The sequence below is a fragment of the Myiozetetes cayanensis genome, unplaced genomic scaffold (genome assembly GCF_022539395.1).
Source record: "Myiozetetes cayanensis isolate MyiCay16 unplaced genomic scaffold, myiCay2020 scf2-11, whole genome shotgun sequence".
Taxonomy (NCBI): Eukaryota; Metazoa; Chordata; class Aves; order Passeriformes; family Tyrannidae; genus Myiozetetes; species Myiozetetes cayanensis.
In genome coordinates, this window is record NW_026087411.1 from 3859109 (window position 1) to 3878894 (window position 19786).

The following is a 19786-nucleotide window of genomic DNA, read 5'->3' on the forward strand; positions in this document are numbered from 1 at the left end:
TCATTTCTGTGTGAATGTACCATGCAGCATCCCAGGCACTGCAACAAACGCTGCCTACTGTGAGCTGATAACCAGCCAGACCCACTGGACCATAAAAGAGGCCTTCAGAAGATCAGGGGTGACTCACTGTGCTGGGACACCCAGGGGCACCGAGCCTGGTTGCTGAGCATCAGCTAAGTGTGCTTTAGCGCGAGTCAAGGTTTGTGCCAGGTCATGACATCTGGAGCAGGGAGTGTGGAGAGGCTTGAGAAGGCACCTGGCAGAGAGATGAGTCTCTGGATGGATGCGAACAGGGGTGTGAGCCCTTTATGGTAAAAGGGAGAGCTGTAGGTGAAGGCTACCTGCTCAGCAGTGTCCTCCAAAGAATGGAAAAAATTAAAATGTTTCCCTACGAAGTCCTTTTCTCCACCTGGAGAGGTGTTTCCCCAGGACACAGGCAAGGAATCGATGAGTATGCAGAGAGGCTGCACTTGCCATGTTGGGGGCTGTGACATCCTCCTGCAGGGTCCAGCTCTGTGCCAGTGTGCTCTGAGGATCCATGTGACAGCCAAAGGAGTGAACGTGCGGCCCCTGACGGGGCCACAGGCACTGCTGTCCCCACTGCATGGGCCTGGCGGTGAGATTAGGGCAGTTAAATGCAAAGCAGCAGTGAGAGAAGGGGCTCTACCCTTACTCTCCTGGGGGTCTCTGCAGGACCCTTTCCAATAAGTCCCTTAACATCCTCACCCCACCCAGTGGACCCATGGGCCAGCTGCTGGGGATAACCCATCCCAGACGGTGGTTAAGGGTGCAGTGCATCATACAGCAAGCAGGGGCAGAACCCTCTAAAGGCTACAACCCCTTTGCAGGGTGCAGGTGAAGAAGCAGCAACAGTGGTGTTGTTGAGAGCTTGCTATAGGTTATCTCCCACTGCAGTTCCACACTCTGTACCTCTCTCCTCATAGTCTGCACTGTCCCTCATCCGCTAACCCTTTCTCCAAGCCCCGGGACATGCTCTGCTTTAAAGCAGCTCCAGTTTGGCCATCCACCTGGAAAGCAGGGACATTTGTGTTGGGATGCAGGCACATCAAGAGACTGGCACAGGGAAAGTGCAAGTGGTGCTGGCTGCCAGGCACTGCCGAGAGGGGCCAGTCTGCACTGCCCCTGCCCTGCAGCAAAGGGCTGGGAAGAAGCGGCTGGAGAGCAGTAAGTAGAGATGAAGAGATCTAGAAAAGCTTTTCTTAGGGCTCCTGCTGTGGATGGTCATGCTCACAAGGGAAAGGCCACCATGCTGTGGCCTTAGGTGATCTTTCCTCTTCTCAGGAGCATTCCTGGTCACCCATGCTTAAATAATGTCCTGCCCCAGTCTCTGCTATGAACCATTTTCATGCTCACCCTGGGACAAGCATGAAGGGAGACCACAGGAGTGAAACAGGGACACCTGACAGTGACTCCAGGGTTACAATTTAACCTGAAGTTGAACTAAAGGAAAAATTATTTTTCTTCACCACTGGTCTTTTAAGAGCAAGGAACAGAAGCTCTCATTGATATCCTGCTGTGTATTTAAACTGCAAAGCAGCTCTGGCCTCTCCATCAGAAACGAGGATATGGATCATTGCTCTGCAGCTCCTGGGGCTCTTCTGTTCATAATGCAACTGCTTAAAAATGTACATTCCTTTATTTCTCTAATCAAAATGTGCTCATGTAACCAGTCACCAGCTTGAGTTAATCACCAACCTGTGTGCAAATGCTGTGACTGACTATGCCACTTGGCTAAGTAGATGCAGGACCTGACTCAAACAGCTTGAACGTGCGTGGCAGCAGAGAGAGTGGGCAGACTCTTCTGCTGCTGCTTTGGAGTATATTGCTGGAAAAAGAAATTTACTTTTTGCTTCACGTCTGTATTCATTTGCAATAGTTCTTTCTTCTCCTTTTCAGGATGCCAACTACTTATTGAGAGGGTAGATTATTAAATTATTAGGTGACTAATTTAGCTTTTCTGTTTTCAGCAGTAATTTCCTAACGCCTTCTATGGAGCTGTAATAGCCTTGATGGTGAGAGAAGGAGCTGATTTGCTCCTTAAGCATTTGGAGCCACTCCACAGCTGTATCAACTGCTGCAGAGTACCTGCAGATCTGATCAGTTCTTGCAGATTGGTCCTTAAATGATAATTTTCTCCTATAGGAAAGATGCAGATCCCAAAGTCCTCCCTTCCCTCCAAGTTATGCCATGAACATATGTGGCCATCAGAGCCACTGAGCTAGATTTGCTGTCAGAGGGCAGAAATGACCCCTTCTAACTGCAGCTGAGTGCAGGCCCTGCAGGAAGATGATGTGACACACACGGGGAGTCTCTATTTTTTCTGTTATTTACCAAGGCAGTTTAGACAGGAAGATCCTACAAAGCTGGCAAAGTCAGCAGAGGATGCCTGCAGTGTCAGTCTAAGGTGCACTGTGCTGCAGCAGTGTCCAAATGAGCCTGGCAGGATGTGTGTGCACCAGATTCTGTAGCTCAGTTGGAGAAAGCAAAGGTGCAGCCAACAGAGAGGTCCTGGGGTTCCTGAAGATCTTTGTTTTGGGTTAGAAGAAAGTGACTTCATGCCATTCTGACTTGGTGCTCCATTAGCAGATTCCTCTGCTTTCCATCACTTGCAGCAGCCTGGTGTGCAGGCATTTTACTTGACTGCACAAACAAATGAAAATTATTTTGCAAGTAAACTGGTCCTGGCCAAAGCTCGTTTTCTTGTCCATCATAAATGTGAGTGCTGATCTTACCTTAGTGTGAAAGGGTATCAGCCACTTCCATTTTGACAGATCTCACCTGTGAACTCTGCAGCTCAGTGCATGACTGTGGATCAGTGTTTTTTTGGATGCTTAGTCAATTGTTGTGAATGATTAGCTATGGTCAATGTAAAAAAAAAAAAAATAAGGTACCATACTTACCGAACAAAGCCAACTTCCAAAAAATCACATTGACTGGGACAGATTATATATATTCTTACCCTCCAGGTTTTTTATAATCTGAAATCTCAGGAAAAGCACTTACATTGTGTGTTAGACCATGATGGTAGTTAAGGTATTTAACCATAAACTCAAATGTTTAAGATAGGTATTTCACTCACAACTGAAATTTTTTTTGCACAGGCAAAGGTAACATTGTTGAGATGATGACACTGAGGAGCACGAAGATTCACAGACAAAATCCTCAGGAGAAAAAAAAAAAAAAGAAGCAGAGAAAATGAGATGGAAACTGAGCAACAAGAGAATGAGCCTGTTTCAGGGAACCATGGACACTGATACCCACCTGCCAGCAGATCGTGTACCTGCTGTGTGCCTGCGAGGTGGCTGTGAGTTTATGAATCTTTAGCCAAGTAGTGGGTTTGAGCCCTGTCCTGCCTGTGCCAGGCCCCAAAGGAGAGCTGCCTGCTTGTAAGCTGTATCTCACCCTGCCTGCACTGCGCCAAACAAAGGTGCCTGAGTGGTGAAAGGGTCTGAACTTAAAAATTTATGAAAACAAATCCTTCATAGCTTCTGTGTTCCCTCTTCAACTACCCCTTCCCAAAACTAGGTAAGAAACTGTACTACATGTGTGGTCTGCACACAATAGACATGAGGCAAATTGCACACAGTTCAAGGACTGTTGTAAGAGCTGTTGTCCTCAGCTGACATGTCAGATTGTCAGAGAGTATTAAAAGTCAAACCATGCCAAGTTACTGGTTTGCTTCTGCTCCGCTTCCTGCATATTAATGTGCAGTTTCAACTGCAGCCCCAGCTGGTTGGTCTCAGCACAGACAGGGTCAGGGAGATATTGTTACGATCCCAGTGGTGCTCAAACTGGGAAAACCATACAAAATGGAAGAGCAAGAGACTAGTCATGTGAAACACTGTCCCTGGCCAGTTCTGGAATTCAGTGCAGATCCCCCAGGCAGATCCCAGTTGGACTGCATGGACCAGCTAGATGTGGGTCCTGCAAACATCTCCACAAATTCCACTTTTTAAATTTTTATTTCAGTTTGATTTTGTTAAAAAAGCAGGCTTTGCTCTCTGACAGGTGCTGTTTTGGAACTGGATGGCTGAGCCTGCTGCCTGACGCGTGGTTGTGAACAAGATTCACGCTGCAGGAACATGTCTTGCACGAATAGCAACAGGCCCCTCTGGTGCATTCCTCCAAGCTGTTCCTCTGACCTTGCCTGCTTGCATGAATCACAAGCCCCAAGAGAAGAGAGAGCCACTATTCCCACTGTGACACGGGGAAAGGCTGCTAGAAAATCACACCGTTCAGAGCTCTTGCAGGTCTGTTTACATGCATGAGGTAGGAGCTGCATCAGTGACCACAGAGAAAGAGTGGAATGCTCTGGTCCTTGCCAGCCCATGTTTTGGGGTTACTCACAGCCAGTGGAGATGACATGATACAGGAAAAGAAGAACATACCTTGTGAGGAGATTTTATGACAACCTGGGCACAACTCTGCAGGAGGTTTCAGAGAAGGAACAGGGGGCAGAGCTGCCACACAGCTGGAATGAAAGCCAAGCACAACTATAGACAAGGTCCCCTGGCAGCAATTCAGGTGGTATTTCTGCTTCACATGTGGCAACACCAATAAATGGGAGAAGACACCAATGAAAAGGTAGACAGGCTTTTAATGGCATGATCGAGAATCCCCTTTTAATAACAAATCTAATGACAACTGTGTCTGGTATGAACAAGAAATGGCATCATCATTTATTTTTCTTTAAGATGTGATCTGAAATTATGACAAATGCCAGGTGGATCTGTACACAGACAGGGCCTCTGTGATGCATGCCAGATTTTATGGCCAAGAAATTTGCCATGCAGTTGAACCGGATTGTGGTTCCTCAGTCGGAGTCCTACATTCTGTTTGCAGAGTGTAAACATTCTCCAGCTGCTTTCCTAAAGAATGCAATGAAGATATGTAGAGAGATTTAGCCTTGGGACCCAGTCACATTTCCAGGCAGGCAGTACCAAGGAGCAGAAGTCCTGTCTCCAGAGTGTGCCAGAGGCGAAGGAAAACATCGGTGCGCCAGATACAATGTCTAGTGTAGAATCACATGCTATCGTGTTAAAAGGAGATATATAAAATTATCTGTGTTTGCAACTCCAATTCCTGTCTGGAGAAGAAGCAGCCCAGGTCCCAGAGCACGGTAGTGTCGCTGACACCGGTTTTTCACACGCACCGTTGAGCCTGGACTCGTCCACTAAACCTCCATGTCCTGCAGAGCTCATCCCCCCACCCCCTGCCTCTGCAGGCAATAGTCCCAGAGCCCACGCCGTGCAGCTTGGCCTCATTTACCCACGTGCTGAGTAAATATTAGCCCCTGCCTCCTCCAGTGACCCCGTGTCAGACCTTCTTGTGCTCCGGGCAGGGGCAATATGAGCAAGGCCAGAGGCAGAGCAGCAACTGACAAGCCCCACGCTGATACCAGCCCAGCAGTCCCCTCACCAAAGCAGAGGTCTCACACCTGCAGGCCTCTCTGGTTTAGGAGCTAAGAGCAGGAGGAGTTATTATCTCGGTCCCTGCTAGGAACCCAGTTCTGCATTTGCTTTGGTAGCCCCCTTCCTCCTTCCAGCACAGAGGGATTTAAACCTGCTTTCCAGACATTTGCAGCTCCAGAAATGAAAGGGATGTTCCTCCTTATGACCAAGAGCACTGGCCTGCATGGTGCAGGGCATGCTGCATGGGTTGGTGGCCAAGTCTGCCTCAAGCTCTGCAGAATCCAAGAGGGCTTCAATCCCCCAAGCAGAGAGGGTTGACCTTCAGGGAGTATACAATGACTTTGAAGACAAAATTTGCTAGAGGAATGAAGGGACAGGAGAGTGATGGTGTCATTTTGTGGGATTTTGGCTGTACTCGAGATCACAGCTCACCTCAGGCTGGCAACAATAGATATTCTCTGGCCTCGCAAAGATACCAGCGCCAAAGCTCACAGGGAAGTCTTAAGGTTAGTTGGCTCTGCTGTCGCTGTCAGTGCAGTCCCAGCCCCTTGGAGTGCAGCAACAGGCTAACAAAGAGCACAACAACCATTCGGGGTTCTGCAGAGGACCTCGGGAGCCAGCACAGAGCGAACCCAGTTACAAGCAGGCACCCAAAGAGGAAAGGGCCTGAACAGGAGCCCAAGCTCTCTCCCTCTTGTGGAGCTGTAGGAGCAGCTGGAAAACAAGTAGAACCAAAGGTTCTAACTCCCAGGTGGTTCCCTGGGTGCTTTGTCAAACCAGCCCAGCACTGCTGGAGCACCGCCATGTTTCAGTTAAGCCAGAAGAAACTCATTTGATACCAGACTCCTCACGTCCACAATGGGACTTTCACCGTGTTCACAAGATTAATTTAACTGCAGGTGATTGATGTGTAGGGCAAGGCCTTAGGTGAGTATCGGTGTCTACACATGTAGAATAGTGGTGGGATCATGCCATGGGTCAGTAAACTATACAGAGAAGAAAGAGGTGCACTAAGGGACCATTTGAGCTGCTGCTGGAGCAGGATCTACACTGAGAAAACACCTCTGTGTTGGAAAGGAGAAACGTGAAAGATTCTTTTGCACCAATACAGCTTGCATTCAGTTGAAACATTTCACCATCCAACTCTCAATGCTTGTGTTAGTCAAGGGCAGCAGTGACACTCCAGATCCTGATCCATGCCCCGCAGAGATGTATGTCAGTCCGGGAGCTGGTACAGGTCACATGGCACGTATGACAGCTGCCAACCGCCCAAGCTGGGGGGTTTTGGCCCTAGTTCGTGCTCAGGCAAGTGGAGCCTCACCCCCACTTTGGTAGGGTGGTACCCTGTTCCTCCACCCACATTCACTGCACTCAGCAGTCAGTCCCGCACACGTTGGAAGTCACAGTACCAGAAGACTTCTTTGAAAATAGCAGGATCCTTTTTAACCTTTAGCCGCTATATATAAATGGTCACTAGTTATATTATATTGTTATAATAACATATATATTATAATATTCTTTATTTAGAAAGTCTCCTGCCTCTCACAGATTCCAAGCACAACTGAGACATCTGTTACCAAAACCCCTTTTGCCCGAAGGCAAGCAGAAGCGTTTTTATGTTGCCAACCAGACAAATCAGTTAAGCAGCTCCATCCATCCGTGTGCTTGAGCCTCTCCACAGTATTAGTCTGAGTGGTGGCATTGGTCCTTTTTCTTCTTCTGCTCACATAATCGGTTGTCACACTGGCTTAGCGCTGAGAACTCAGATTTGCCACTTGGCACATCCCCCCAGTATCCCTGTTTCTTTGCAATCAGCTCCTGACCAGACAGCAGCCACTGACTCTTTTTACCAGCCAGCGTGCCACCTTCTCTCGGCTGGCAGATAAAACTCCCGCAAAGTGAGGACTCAGCATGACACCAGGCAGTCCCAAAGACACTTACACTCCCAACACACACAGGACCCCATAAAGCTCCTCTGAACCAGACCTGTCTGTTCCTGCTGCCCATGCCAACGCATACACAGATGTAGGCACAGTGGTGGCTTGTCCCAGGAGTTCCCTCAAAACACACAGGCACAATTACCTGCAGCTGGCCAGGACAAGCCCTGAGGCAAACACACTGACGGGGAACCATGGACTGTGAGGCTGTTCCTACAAATCCCCACAAATAGGGGAAAGTTCTGGGAAACCTGCTTCTCTTTCCCTGACCCCACACATGTTTGTTTTATTCTTCCTAGACATTTCCTCTGCTCTGGTCAGCTCTGTCTTCTTTTCAATCTTCTCTCCTCTGCAGTGCAGCAAGAACACAGCCACACACCAACAGCAGTATTTGAGAAGCCCCATGTGTCCTCGAGGCTTGACAGAGTTTGCCCAGGACCAGGAGTCTACTGCACCACAAAGAGATGCTACCTTGGTGTCACCAGCGTCTTGCCTGCTGCTTGTGGCTGGGTCATGGTAGAACGACCTCTTAGAATAAAGCTCAGTTTCTTAGAAACCTTTTAGTAAGAAAAAGTCCCCACATTCCTGTAAAAGATGTCACTGGAGGATTGCTTCACAACTAAAAGCTTGCCTGATTTCTTCCTCTGCTGTTCTCAGCTATTCCCTCTTTCATGTGCCAGATGGAAGATCATAGAACCCTAGAATGGTTTGGGTTGGAAAAGACCGTAAAATCACTGCTTCCAACCTCACTCTCATAGGCAGAGGCACCTTCCACAAGAGCAGGCTACTCAGGTCCCTGTCCAACCTGGCCTTATCTCTGCCCTGGAGCTTTCTTCCTGACTGGTATAGGTGGGCCACCAAAAACTCTCCTTTAAACTTTCCCTTGAACAAATACTTTGATTGTGCTTTATTGGCTTCCCATGATGAGGCAGGTTTGCTAACCCTGTTAATAGTCCTGCAGTCCTCTTTCCAAGCTCTTACGGTGTCATTTTTGGCATGTGCATCTAAGACCTGGATGGAGATCTGGTAAAGGCTTCATGACAAAGTCTTACCATCTGAACACATTAAAATTAATAGCCCTCCGATAAATTAATAGGAGTCCCACTATGATTTATGTTTCTGGGAAGAATCTGTGTTTGTGTTTATTCTGTTTTCTAGTTTCTAAACCTGCAGGATGTATTTAGGTTCTATTCTGACCCACACTTGAAACTCACATGATATTATGGTGCCACTGGAAGTGGTCACACTCTCTGTCCTCTCCTTCTCTTGTTCTGTGACCAAATGGTGAACCTGACTGATGAACTGAGCCCCTCTGAGTCCCCAGTGCTGCTCTGCAAAGATGAGGGCATATTTTTAGAGTGGAAACTTGGCTGTTTACCTGACTAGGGTGAACCACATAATTGGAAAACACTTTGAACTTGGTGAAATAAATTCTTAGCATTGGCAACACTGAGACTGCCATATAAAGAGGCAATTTCTGCCTCCTGTTTCTAGACATTTCCCTGCCTGGGCATCCAAGGAGCACCCTTTTCTCCTAGATACCCTATCACAGCTCTTATGCTCCTTTCCAGGACAGTTCCTGGAATATCCTGTAGACATGAACAACTTCAGGACTTCTTAGACTCAATAGCCATTAGTGTGACTGCTTGCATTCATGTTCAAATGAATCAAGGTTATTACTGTCCAGATTCCTTTCGTCAAGCTTTGTTGTCTGCAAATAGTAAATATTTGCAGGTAGTTACAGCTGCAAGAACAGGTGTACAGAGCAGTTGTGTTTCTCTTCTGCCTCATGCAAAGCCTCTTTTAGGCACGACAATGGTGTGAAGCCCAAAGTATTTGGATTTGGACTATTTTATCCTGTGAGGTGTGGGGAAAATTTAGTCTACTTCAAGATCTCTTCGAATGCGGCCAGGTCCTCCTCACTTTTATTTTCAGGCCTTCCTAATTAGTCTGGGGGTCAAAAAGTTGGATGATTTAGTTCTAGCTGAGCACTAAGCTTCTGCTCTGAAAATACTAACTGAAGAGCACAGTCCTTGCTTTTATGTTCACACTGTTAGTTCTGACGCAACATGTGGCAGAGTTGAGCACCAAGAAAAAGACAGAAACCTGACCTCTGCCACTCAACCCACCATACTCTTAGATAGAAATGCACAGGGTATCCACAGCGTGCCAGCAAACCTCTCCTCGCAAAGCAGCATCTTTTGGGTATACTACAGGACAATAATTTCCCACCCTGCCACGTAAGGGAACTTTCAACTACGGTGCCAAAATTTACAAACACCAAGAGCGTGACAATAAAACACAAGAAATTTAGGTGCAAGGGGCACCAAAGCTAAAGGCATCCAGTGACTATTCGCATCCTCACTTTGGAGCTGTGTTTGGTGCACTACAGGTCTGTGGCACCAACCACACTCAGGGCCAGAGGGACCACCCTTGTTGGGAGATGTGGTGTCCACAGATCACGGTTTGGTATTTGAGACAGAAGTGGCTGCAGTGTGCTCCCTTCTACATTAATTAGCAAGACCTCTTGATTTCCCAGCAAACTGCCAATACACTCCTACTTGCACCTGAGTGCCCACCACACAGGTGTCTGCTGAAACAGCAGCAGTGTCAGCTGAGCAGCAGTGCCAGACGGCATCCTATGGGACATACTGGAGCAGGCAGGAGCATCCAGCAAGAACTGCCTGTCTCCCAATGCCCACCTGTAGAGGGATCTCTGGAAAGAAGAGCCCCCTCCACCTTGCTGCTTCTCTCAGCACACAAGGACACATCCCTCCCTCTTGGCTAAGCTGGTGGCAATCCCCTGCTAACAGAGGTGGCAGGAGGTGAGCCAACATTCAGGCAGATGGCAGCAGCCAAGGCTGGTGTTTTCCCAGCAGGGAGAAAGGAGGGAGCTGCCTGAAGGACAGGAGCCTTCCTCTTTAGCAGGCCTTGCTCTCATCTCCTCTGCTCCTCTTTCCACAGCTGGGGGCGGTGTTGGAGACTGGTATTGCTAACAGAGAGAGGGGAATCCCTGGGGAGGGAGGAGGGCCAGGCACTGGGCAGGCTGCCTGGGGTCACTGTTTGGTGCTGTGCACTAGCAAGCGTGAGCTGCGGGCTGGATGTCTCCCTCGAAGAAGGCTCCGTGGCTCAGAGGCTGTCAGGCCCGTGGGAGCTGATTGCGGTGTGGGGTGAGAGTGTGAGTGAAGCATTGAAGTACAGCTACCGCTATACACTCGTGGGTCCAGCATGGAAGGCTGTGCTGCAGCATCTCAAGTGTATACTATATGCAGAAGTTACCCAGCGTGTTGGGCTCGCAGAAGAAGATCATTATCTGGCAGCTGCCTTACTTTCCAGGGACACCTGCTTTCCTTTGGTTGCTGGACTCTGAGTCTGGGTTTTTCCTCTTTGTCGTTTTTTGGCCGTGCCAGGAGATGGCAGGGAATCTCCTGTTGGCCCCTGAGCCTGAGCTGAGGGCTGAGGTCGGGGGGAAGGAGGAACTCGCTGAGGAGCAGTCCCTGGCTTATGCTGTCGGCAGGGAGAAGGACTTTCCCTCCGGGATGGCAGCTGGCTTCTGGGGGAAGTACTGGGGTTCCTTGAAGGAAGGACAGGGCTCCGAGGGGATGCACCGCTGGACCTCCGTGAGCTGCTCCGTGGAGGAAGAGAAGTAGAACTTGGTGAAGAAGGAATCCGGCTTTGTACCTGCGTTGTTCGGCACTCGCTTGGGACGCTTCCAGCTGGTCTCTGTGTCTGAAGCCTGCATGGGAAGAAAAGAGGGAAGATGAAGGGGAGTTTCGGCAAGGGGCACTGGGGTCCTAGTAGGATTGACATTGAATCTTGCTGGGCAAGTACAAGGAGTCTCCAGCACTAGGACGACAGGAACTAGCCACGTACCAGATGGAGCCCTGATTTGAACACCATCCTGTAACTCTCGATGCAGTTAACTTGTAAGTGTTTGCCCTGATCCTCCAGCACCCTCTGGATCAACACACAGGCATGGCTTGACTGACAGTATGTATCTGGGACTCTTCTGCTGGATGCAGCAACCTCTTCCAAGTCAGGAGATACAACCTGGGATTGTGGGCAACGGATTGCACCAGTTGGCTTCTGACGGTAACTGTGATGTAAGATAAACCAACTGAGGTAATCACAACTGGCAGCCTTGTCACCCTTGCCACCTCTAATAGCAATAGCCAGGCCAGATCCTTGCAGATTCATGGCTTAGCATGCTGCAGAAGTTAGAGCTCAACACTGGAGGCATCTGCTATTAGCAGGATCAGGTCAAGTGAAAGAGCTTGTGGAAGGAAAGCCAGGGCAAGTGACAAGAGGCTTCAAAGAAAAAAGGACAGGTGAAAATTTCACACACTGCTGAGCTAAAATGACATTAGGAAACAAGGATGGACCATGTATTCAAGCTGAGTGAAGGGTGAAGTCATGGGAGGTGAGCGGAACCACGGCTGTGTCTCCTCAAAAAGCCCAACACTTTGCATTTCTCACCGTTTTGGTCTTACCTGCAGACAGCGGCTGCATCCTGTGGGGAGTTGCACAGCCCTGCAATTGCCACAGCCACGGAGATCTCCGACCTTGCTGCCTCCAGTGGTGTCTTCACTGGCGTGATGGGACGAGGAATTCTGCTCTTTGTGCTTATGGATCTCTCTTCTTTCCCCAGGAGCGCAGACTTCTTCCCTCCCTTCCTTGGGATGGAATCATCAGAGTCATGGGTGTCCTCCTCAGACCCCGTGGCTGACAGGGTTTCTGAGGCTCTCCGCCTCTCGTCGCTGGAGGAGGCTGAGGAGGAGGCCCCAGAGGCCAGCCGGATGAGGCGGTTCTGTCTCTTCTCCATCACCAGGCGGGCCAAGTCAGGTTGCTTTGCCCTCTTATAAAGCCTTTCTTTGGCTGAGAGTGAAGTCGAAAGATCTGAGCCGGTGTCCTCCTCGGAGAACAAAACGGGTATCCGACTTCTATACCTGGAGCCCAGCAGTCTCCTGGGGCCCTGCTGTGGTGTGTCACGGAGGGTCTCTTCTCGCTTGAGGTGTCCTGCCGCTGATGCTGACTTCTCAAGGCCAGTCTCCCTTGTAACCACCTTGCCAGGCTCTTCCAAATCCAGTGAGAGCACCGCTTTGCTGGAGAGCTTCTGCTTGTCCTCAGGAGGCTTTGCTATGCCATTGGGAAGGGCCAGCTGCTCCCCCACAGTCTCTGAGGTGGTTTCGATGGGATTAGCTGAAAGTGCGCAGCTCTCAGTCTCTGCCCCTTCCAGCCCCGAATGTATGCTTCCGTTCTCTACCAGCACCAGGTTGTCCTCCAGCTCTTCTTCAATAATTACTTCCTCAAACTGTCCCGGCGGGCAGTACTCCTCGTGCCGCATCAGCTGGCTGCTGGAAGACATGACGTTTAGGTGGGTCTTTTCAGCAATGTGAACGAATGTGCGCTCAACTTTGGTAAAGGGGGAGGAAGCTGTAGCCACTGCCACGGGAGGCTTTGGTTCAGATTTAAGGACTGAGGACAGGGTCCCTGGCTCAGACACATCCAGTTGGCTACCCATAGGCTGAGGCCGCTCGCTCTGAGGCGTCAGTGCAGCAAGAGTGCCCAGATCAACCTCTGGAGCTAAGTCTGTGGCCACAGGAGACTTTTTCAGATCACCTGGTGAAAACAGCACTAGTGTTTTTGAGCCTTCCTCCAGCTCCACGTCCCCATCAGCAGTGGATGCTCGACCCTTCGATCCCTTCTGGTCATCAGCCAGGAGTGTGGATGGTGCACACTCCTGGCTGTGCTCTGTGCTTTTCTGACTCAGGTCACTGCTGGAACCACTGTGCATGTCAATCTCATTGCTTCCCTCCTCCCCTTCATCTTCCTCCTCCTCCTCCTCCTCGTAGTCTTCCTCATCTTCTTCCTCCTCCTCTTTTCCATTTATTTCCAGGTAAGGTTCCAGAGGTTTGCAAGGAGCAGTCAAGACAATATTTGAAAAATCAACTTTCTTTATCCGCTGGGATACCTTAGGCTTTTCCCAGTAGTCTGACATATCTTTTCTGAAGTCTTGATAAGGCAAACTTAAAGGGACCACCTTGGGCAGGCCATTCATTTCAAACGACTTCAGCATATATGCCTGCAAGAAGACAGAGGTGACAAAAGAGTTAGTTAGTATTCAGACACAGCATTGACACAGAAGACATCAGGATAAACAGCAATGGGAAGAATCTGTGGAAAGTATCCAGTCCATCATTCTTCCAAAATACATGCCTGAGCAGTGGTCACTCCATCATTTCATTCCTACAAACCTTAAAAAGCAGAGATTCACAGATACTTACCAATGAGGGCAAAAAAATGTGCCAGAGAAGGCCATTTGTTAGTGGTCTTTAACCTGGACCCAAAAGAACTGTTTTCAAGCAATTCTCAGGATTTTTTTACATTTCCCAATCTTCTTCGATATTTCTACATTTATTTCAGTATTTACATATTTACATATTCTTCTTCACTGGAACACTCAGCAACTCTCTTTTATGCCCAAGGCCATAGTGAACTCAAGAGGCACCTCTGGGCTAGAAAAATTTCCTTATCGCTTTCCACTGCCATCCACCATCGTCCCTGGGGCAGTAACCCTTGTGTTCCACTGCACTATCCATCCCCCCTTCTGCTCCTACATCCTTCCAGCAACTCTTCCTTCTGTCTTCTACAGGCTTCTGTGCTCACTAAAATCATCAGCGAGTCAAGAAAGCTGGCACATAAAGTGTCATTATCAGACTCTGGCGTGTCCAGCCATGAGAAGCGAAGGGTGGACAGGACAGGTGGTGGGGGCAGTGTTTGTCCAGTCCATGGCAGAGAGACTGCCTGTAAGGTGCCAGGAACAGGCTGTGAAGTGACTGCAAATGATACTACAGAAAAACAGCAGCTCACACACACATGCACACGCTTGACTAAACAGAACCAAAGGACAAAATAAATAGGAAATGCTTACTGAAGCTTGGCCTAATTAACAATTGGTTGTAAATGAAAATCACATCGGCACCACTCCGCAGAATGGATTTAAAAAAATAATTTACATTATGCTTCTATTAGGGCTGGAAAACTGTAAGCTCTCCATAAACTCGACTAGTCAATAATGCATTACATGTTACCCTTGAAAAGATTTAATCACGAACAGAAGGACTCCAAACATCTGTGTTTTCAAGTGGCATTTGACAGCGTCAGAGGATATTTAGGATACAGAAGCCTAAACAAGGACCCACTTAACTATGTGAACTTCAGAGCTGCCAACAGCTCCCACGTTCACCTGGCTATGGGAACAGATCTTTTTGTCTCCAGGGGGAAGACAATGCCCCCTGTGGCTTTTCAGTCCAATGGCACATTTAAATTGTGCTGAAAATCTGCATGTTATTCTGTGCTGAGAAACTCCCTACTATTATGCCTGAAAAATGTGACATTTTTATGCTCATGCGCAACAGGAACATTTCAAATAGATGTTCTGCACAGTGTTAAGTTGTTATCCAGTTAATATTTCTTTTTATATCTTATAAATTAAAGTACAGGCTGATTTTGGCAATATCTCTGGAGTCCAAAACTGCTTCTCTTCTTTCATTAAAGCTGAAGCCTAATTAGCCTAATTTGGCCTTTCACTGACTACTCTACCTTTTGTACCAGGGTGACAGATGTGGAACTTGGACTGGTAAGAGGCACTTACCACCCTTTGCAAAGGAAATTACCCACTTGGCTTCTTCCCTCAGCCATTTCTTGGAAATTAGCCCATTAAATAGCCTAAGATTGGATTCTGTCTATTGGCTGGGTGTGATTTTCCCAAGAAATAGATCCTGAACAAACAGACATACTCCCCCAGTGGGACTGGGACCTGACCTGACCTTGCCTTGTGCTAAGCCTCCCACTGGAATGAGTTTCACAACCCCAACAACACTTCCTCTGCTGCTCTTTGTCATCCCATTTTCTAGATGCTGTTTTGATGAGGCAGATGGATGATTGCTGCTTTCTCTCTTCATATTGAAATATGCTCCTACCTAGACTTGCAAATCTCCTCCCAGCCCTTAGCTTGTGTCATCTCATCTGCTTTGTGGTCAAGGTGAACGGAATGCAGTCCTGCAATGCACATCCTATATTGGCCAGAGATATGGTTTCTGTGCCCTGCAGTCTTGTCCCACCACCAGCTCTGTCTCCAGCAGCCCTTCTTTCCTCAGTAGCTCTTTCCCTTGCAAGACATTAGAAGCTTTTCTGAGATGAGATTGCATTAAGCAATAAAATATGACATGGAGCTGGACAGCAGGATGTTGCTGTAAGAAAAAATAATGGCTCTTTATTTCTTGTTCTCTGGCGTCCCTTTGCTATTACTTTGCTGTAGATACCTTTCTAACCTCCATGTACTTCCACTTCTACAAATTCCTTGCAGTATTTAGCAAATGGACTGCCTTTCTATCTGTCATTTCAATTTCTCCTTGTATTTTCTATTTTCCCTGCATGGACACTGCACCCTAAGCACAATAGTGACTGCTTGGCTTCTACCTACCTTTGGGAGACTTGGACTGCTTCACCTGTTGCATGCAGTACCCCAAAATTGCCAGAAGGAATTCCTTAAGGGAGCCTGAGACAGTGACTGCTTTGCCACTCTAAATGCACCATGGAGAAAGTCCAAAGAGCATAAATATCCAACTAAAAGAAACTTTGTTGAACCAGCTCTTGGGTCAAGTATTATTGTAACACACACTTTCTTATCTTCACTACTATCATCACTTGAAGCTGTTAAGAAGGGAGACTGTCCTATGGCATCAAAGTCTGACACTGTCTTCACTGTTAAGTTAACGTGATCAGCAGCCTGCTGCAAGCGGTCACTCTGCTGAACAAGGTGTTCTCAGTTTGAACACCTCACTAGAGACACTTGGTCCCTGTCTTCAGAGTTATTATGTGTCTTTTGCAGTAAAGCACACTCAACTGCTCTAGGACTATTCCCTAAAGGCCAGAGAAGAACTTTTCTGCTATGCTCTTCTGATGGGGAGAACTGAGGGAAGATGTCAGAAGAGCGGGAGTGGAGAGGCTTAGTCTGTATCTTAAAATTGTAGAATAAAAAATGTATAAGGAATCTCTGGAGGTCTCTGATGACTGGAAGCTGGCAGACATTGTACTAATTTTCAAGAAGGACGAGAAGGAAACTACAGACCTGTCAGTCTCACTTCAGTGCCTCGTAAAGTTATGGAGAAGAAAAAACACCTGAAAGACAATGCAGTCACTGGTCACAGCCAGCACAGCCTCATGAGAGGAAAGTTCTGCTTATCAAACCTGATTTCCTTCCATGACAAGGTAACCCACCTAGTTGAAGCCAGCGGACAGAATCTTTTCGGATTTCAGTAAAGCTTTTGATCCTGTCTCTCACAGGATCCTTCTGGACAAAATGTCCAGCCCACAGCTGGATAAACACATCATGTGGTGGGTGAGCAATTGGCTCATGGGCCGAGCACAGAGAGTAATAGTGACTGGGGTGACATCAGACTGGTGATCTGTCACTAGTGGGGTTCCACAGGGATCCCTCTTGGGCCCTGTGCTCCTCAACATCTTCATAAATTACTTGGATGCAGGACTGGAAGGAGCACTATGCAAGTCTGCAGATGACACAAAACTGGGAGGAGCTGTTGACTCCCTTGAAGGCAGGGAGGCCCTGCAGAGAGACCTGGGCAAATGTGTAATTACCAACCATATGAAGTTCAACTACAGCAAGTGCCAGATTTTTCACTTGGGATGGGGCAACCCCAGATGTACATACAGACTGTGGAACGAGAGGCTGTGGAAAGGGACCTGGGGGTCCTGGTTGACAGCAAGTTGGACATGAGTCAGCAGTGTCCTGGCAGCCAGGAGGGCCAACCATGTCCGGGGGGGCATCAGGCAAAGCATCACCAGCTGGCCAAGGGAGGTGATTGTCCCACTCTGCTCTGCACTGGGGCCTCACTTGGAATATGGTGTGCAGTTTTGGCCACTGCAATATAAGAAAGATATTAAGCTATGAGAGAGTGCCCAAAGGAGGGCAATGAAGATGGTGAAGGGCCTTGAGTGGAAACCATAGGAGGAGCACCTGAGGTCACTTGTTCTGTTAGCCTGGAGAAAAGGAGACTGAGGGGAGACCTCATTGCAGTTACAACTTCCTTGTCAGAAGAAGAGGAGGGGCAGGCATTGATCTCTTCTCTGTGGTGACCAATGACAGGACCCGAGGAAATGGGCTGAAGTTGTGTCAGGAGAGGTTTAGGTTGGATATTAGAAAAAGCTTCTTCACCCAGAGGGTGGTTGGGTGCTGGAAGAGGCTCCCCAGGGAAGTGGTCACAGTACCAAGCCCAACAGAGTACAAGAAGATACTCTCAGGCACACTCTTGGGGATGGTACTGTGCAGGGCTAAGGATTGGACACAATGATCCTTGTTTTCCTTCGAACTTGGCATATTCTGTGATTCTGTGAACAGCACGAGAATGCATTAGAATTGTTAATAAAAGAACTGAGGTTGTTCCAACAGCTCAGTCCCCTACATCCAACCGACCTTATTCACACAGAATGGGGATTCAGTGAGCATGGCTCTCCAGGAAATCTGAGGCAAAAGGGGCCAGAAGAGCTGGAGACACCACTGGAGTTAGGCTCCCACTCTTTCAATGGTACTAAAATGAGGCACTCTGATCTTGAAAAGGGTTTGCTGTCCCTGGTGCAAGTGGTGAAAAAGGTGGAACAGATAAAAAGAGGATGGAGTGTGATTATGAGGGGACCTTCCCACCTCCTAGATGTAGTTCATAAGGGTACAGGGTCACCTGCAGGCACTGCTCAGAAACCTACAGTGGTTTACCTCTCTGGGGGGTATCAATGGAATTATGAAAGCATGGTTCAGCACAGTTCCCCTACCAGGGGAAATTCAGAGTGGCAAAGGCTTACATTTCACAGCCATGGTATTTCAAGATTGGTCCAAAGAGGAAGGAACCCAGTGGGTATTTTGCATTCCATAATATCCCCAGGCTAATGGTCTTGCTGAATGCTCCAATGGGTTAGTTAAGTGATTTTTTAAAACCCGTGAGCCTGGATGGCATCTGTGACTGTCTAATGACTATCAGTTATATAATACATGGAGTGGAAATGGTTGTCTGAAAATTAAGGCCTCCTGTGGCTCTGCTTTGATGCAGAAAGAAAGCTGGGGGAACAACCTACTGGCTTCTATGCTGACCAGCCTGTATCAGCCTCAAACTGGGACAGCATCAGTGGTATGAACAACCCTGAAAAATCCTTATGCCTGGGAAGCAAGAGATAGTTCAGAAAAAACATATGGGATTATTACCAGGTGGATTATACCCTGAATTTAACCTAACCTTTCTGGCCTGCAACAAGACTGAGCATTTGTCCACTTTTTGTCTTAATAGGGGAATTGTATCTGGATGAACTGCATGTAGAGTGAAGAACTGTCATATATACAGTCAGAGTGCCTACAAGTTTTTGGTCATAGCACATATACTTCTTGATTTCATGATAAATTTGGAAACAAAAATTCCAACTATAATGTAGATAAAATACTGTTATTCTTACTTAGATGGAAGTTCAGGCTTTGCTTCCAATCTTATGCTGCAGTTAATCCAAGCTTTTGGATAAACACACAATGTTAGTCAAATCACTGCATGCATCCTCAGTCTGCCAACTCACCAGTACCTTGGGAAATATTAACTATGGATTTGACCAAAACTTGGGAGATTGTGTGGAAAAAACACAGAAATCTAACTTGAGGAACTGAGGAAGGAAAATATATTTTAAAGTGGACCAACAATAATATAACTATAAGAAATTGCAACATCACTAAGCTAATAGTGGGACTAATAGTAAAACAATTTATATGATTTATCCTCCTCCCCAGGACACGTGTACTAATACACCATGAGGAAAGCATATTCCAAGGGTGTGGGCAGTGCCACACTGTGCTGTCTGGTATTATATGTGACCTACCAACTGATGCATTAATTGGGAAGGAACAATTGGATTACCAGATGTTCCCATACAGGTTGATAAAGGTACACAAATTTTAATCTTCCTCACTTGAACAGCCTCAAATATCATAATTGGAAAGTTTATAACTGAAACTCCAACAAAACTGAAATTCAGAGATTGGGCCTCGTAGCCTGAGCTCTCAGATTAGGTTGTGTTTGTTGGAACTGTACCACCCCTCTCAGCGATACTTGATCTTTTTTGACTAACAGTGATACCAGGTCTGACATAATTTGTTCAGGACCAAGCATGCCCTCCATGGGGCATACCATGTGGGTTAGCAATGATGGAACATGGTCAGCTGACTTACTAATAGAGGGAAGGGGATGCCAGCATGTGCTGAGACTATTAACACATTGTTCCCTTTAGAGGAAGCAGCCTCTTTCAACAGCTGCGGGGATGCATCAAAAGGGAATCAGGAGACCAATGGCAACATGCAGCAACTGG

General features: G+C 47.7%; 1 protein-coding gene across 1 annotated transcript in view; it reads right to left on the reverse strand.

The window, feature by feature from the left end:
* Nucleotides 1-4598: 4598 nt before the first annotated feature.
* The window catches only part of TTBK1 (tau tubulin kinase 1), a 104467-nt gene continuing 89279 nt past the window's right edge, over nucleotides 4599-19786 (reverse strand). The window contains exons 14-15 of the mRNA XM_050315218.1: nucleotides 11860-13451; nucleotides 4599-11105 (exon numbers count right to left, since the gene is read on the reverse strand). Coding sequence (XP_050171175.1) covers nucleotides 10679-11105; nucleotides 11860-13451 — 2019 coding nt within the window. The 3' untranslated portion in view covers nucleotides 4599-10678. The remainder of the gene's footprint in view (nucleotides 11106-11859; nucleotides 13452-19786) is intronic.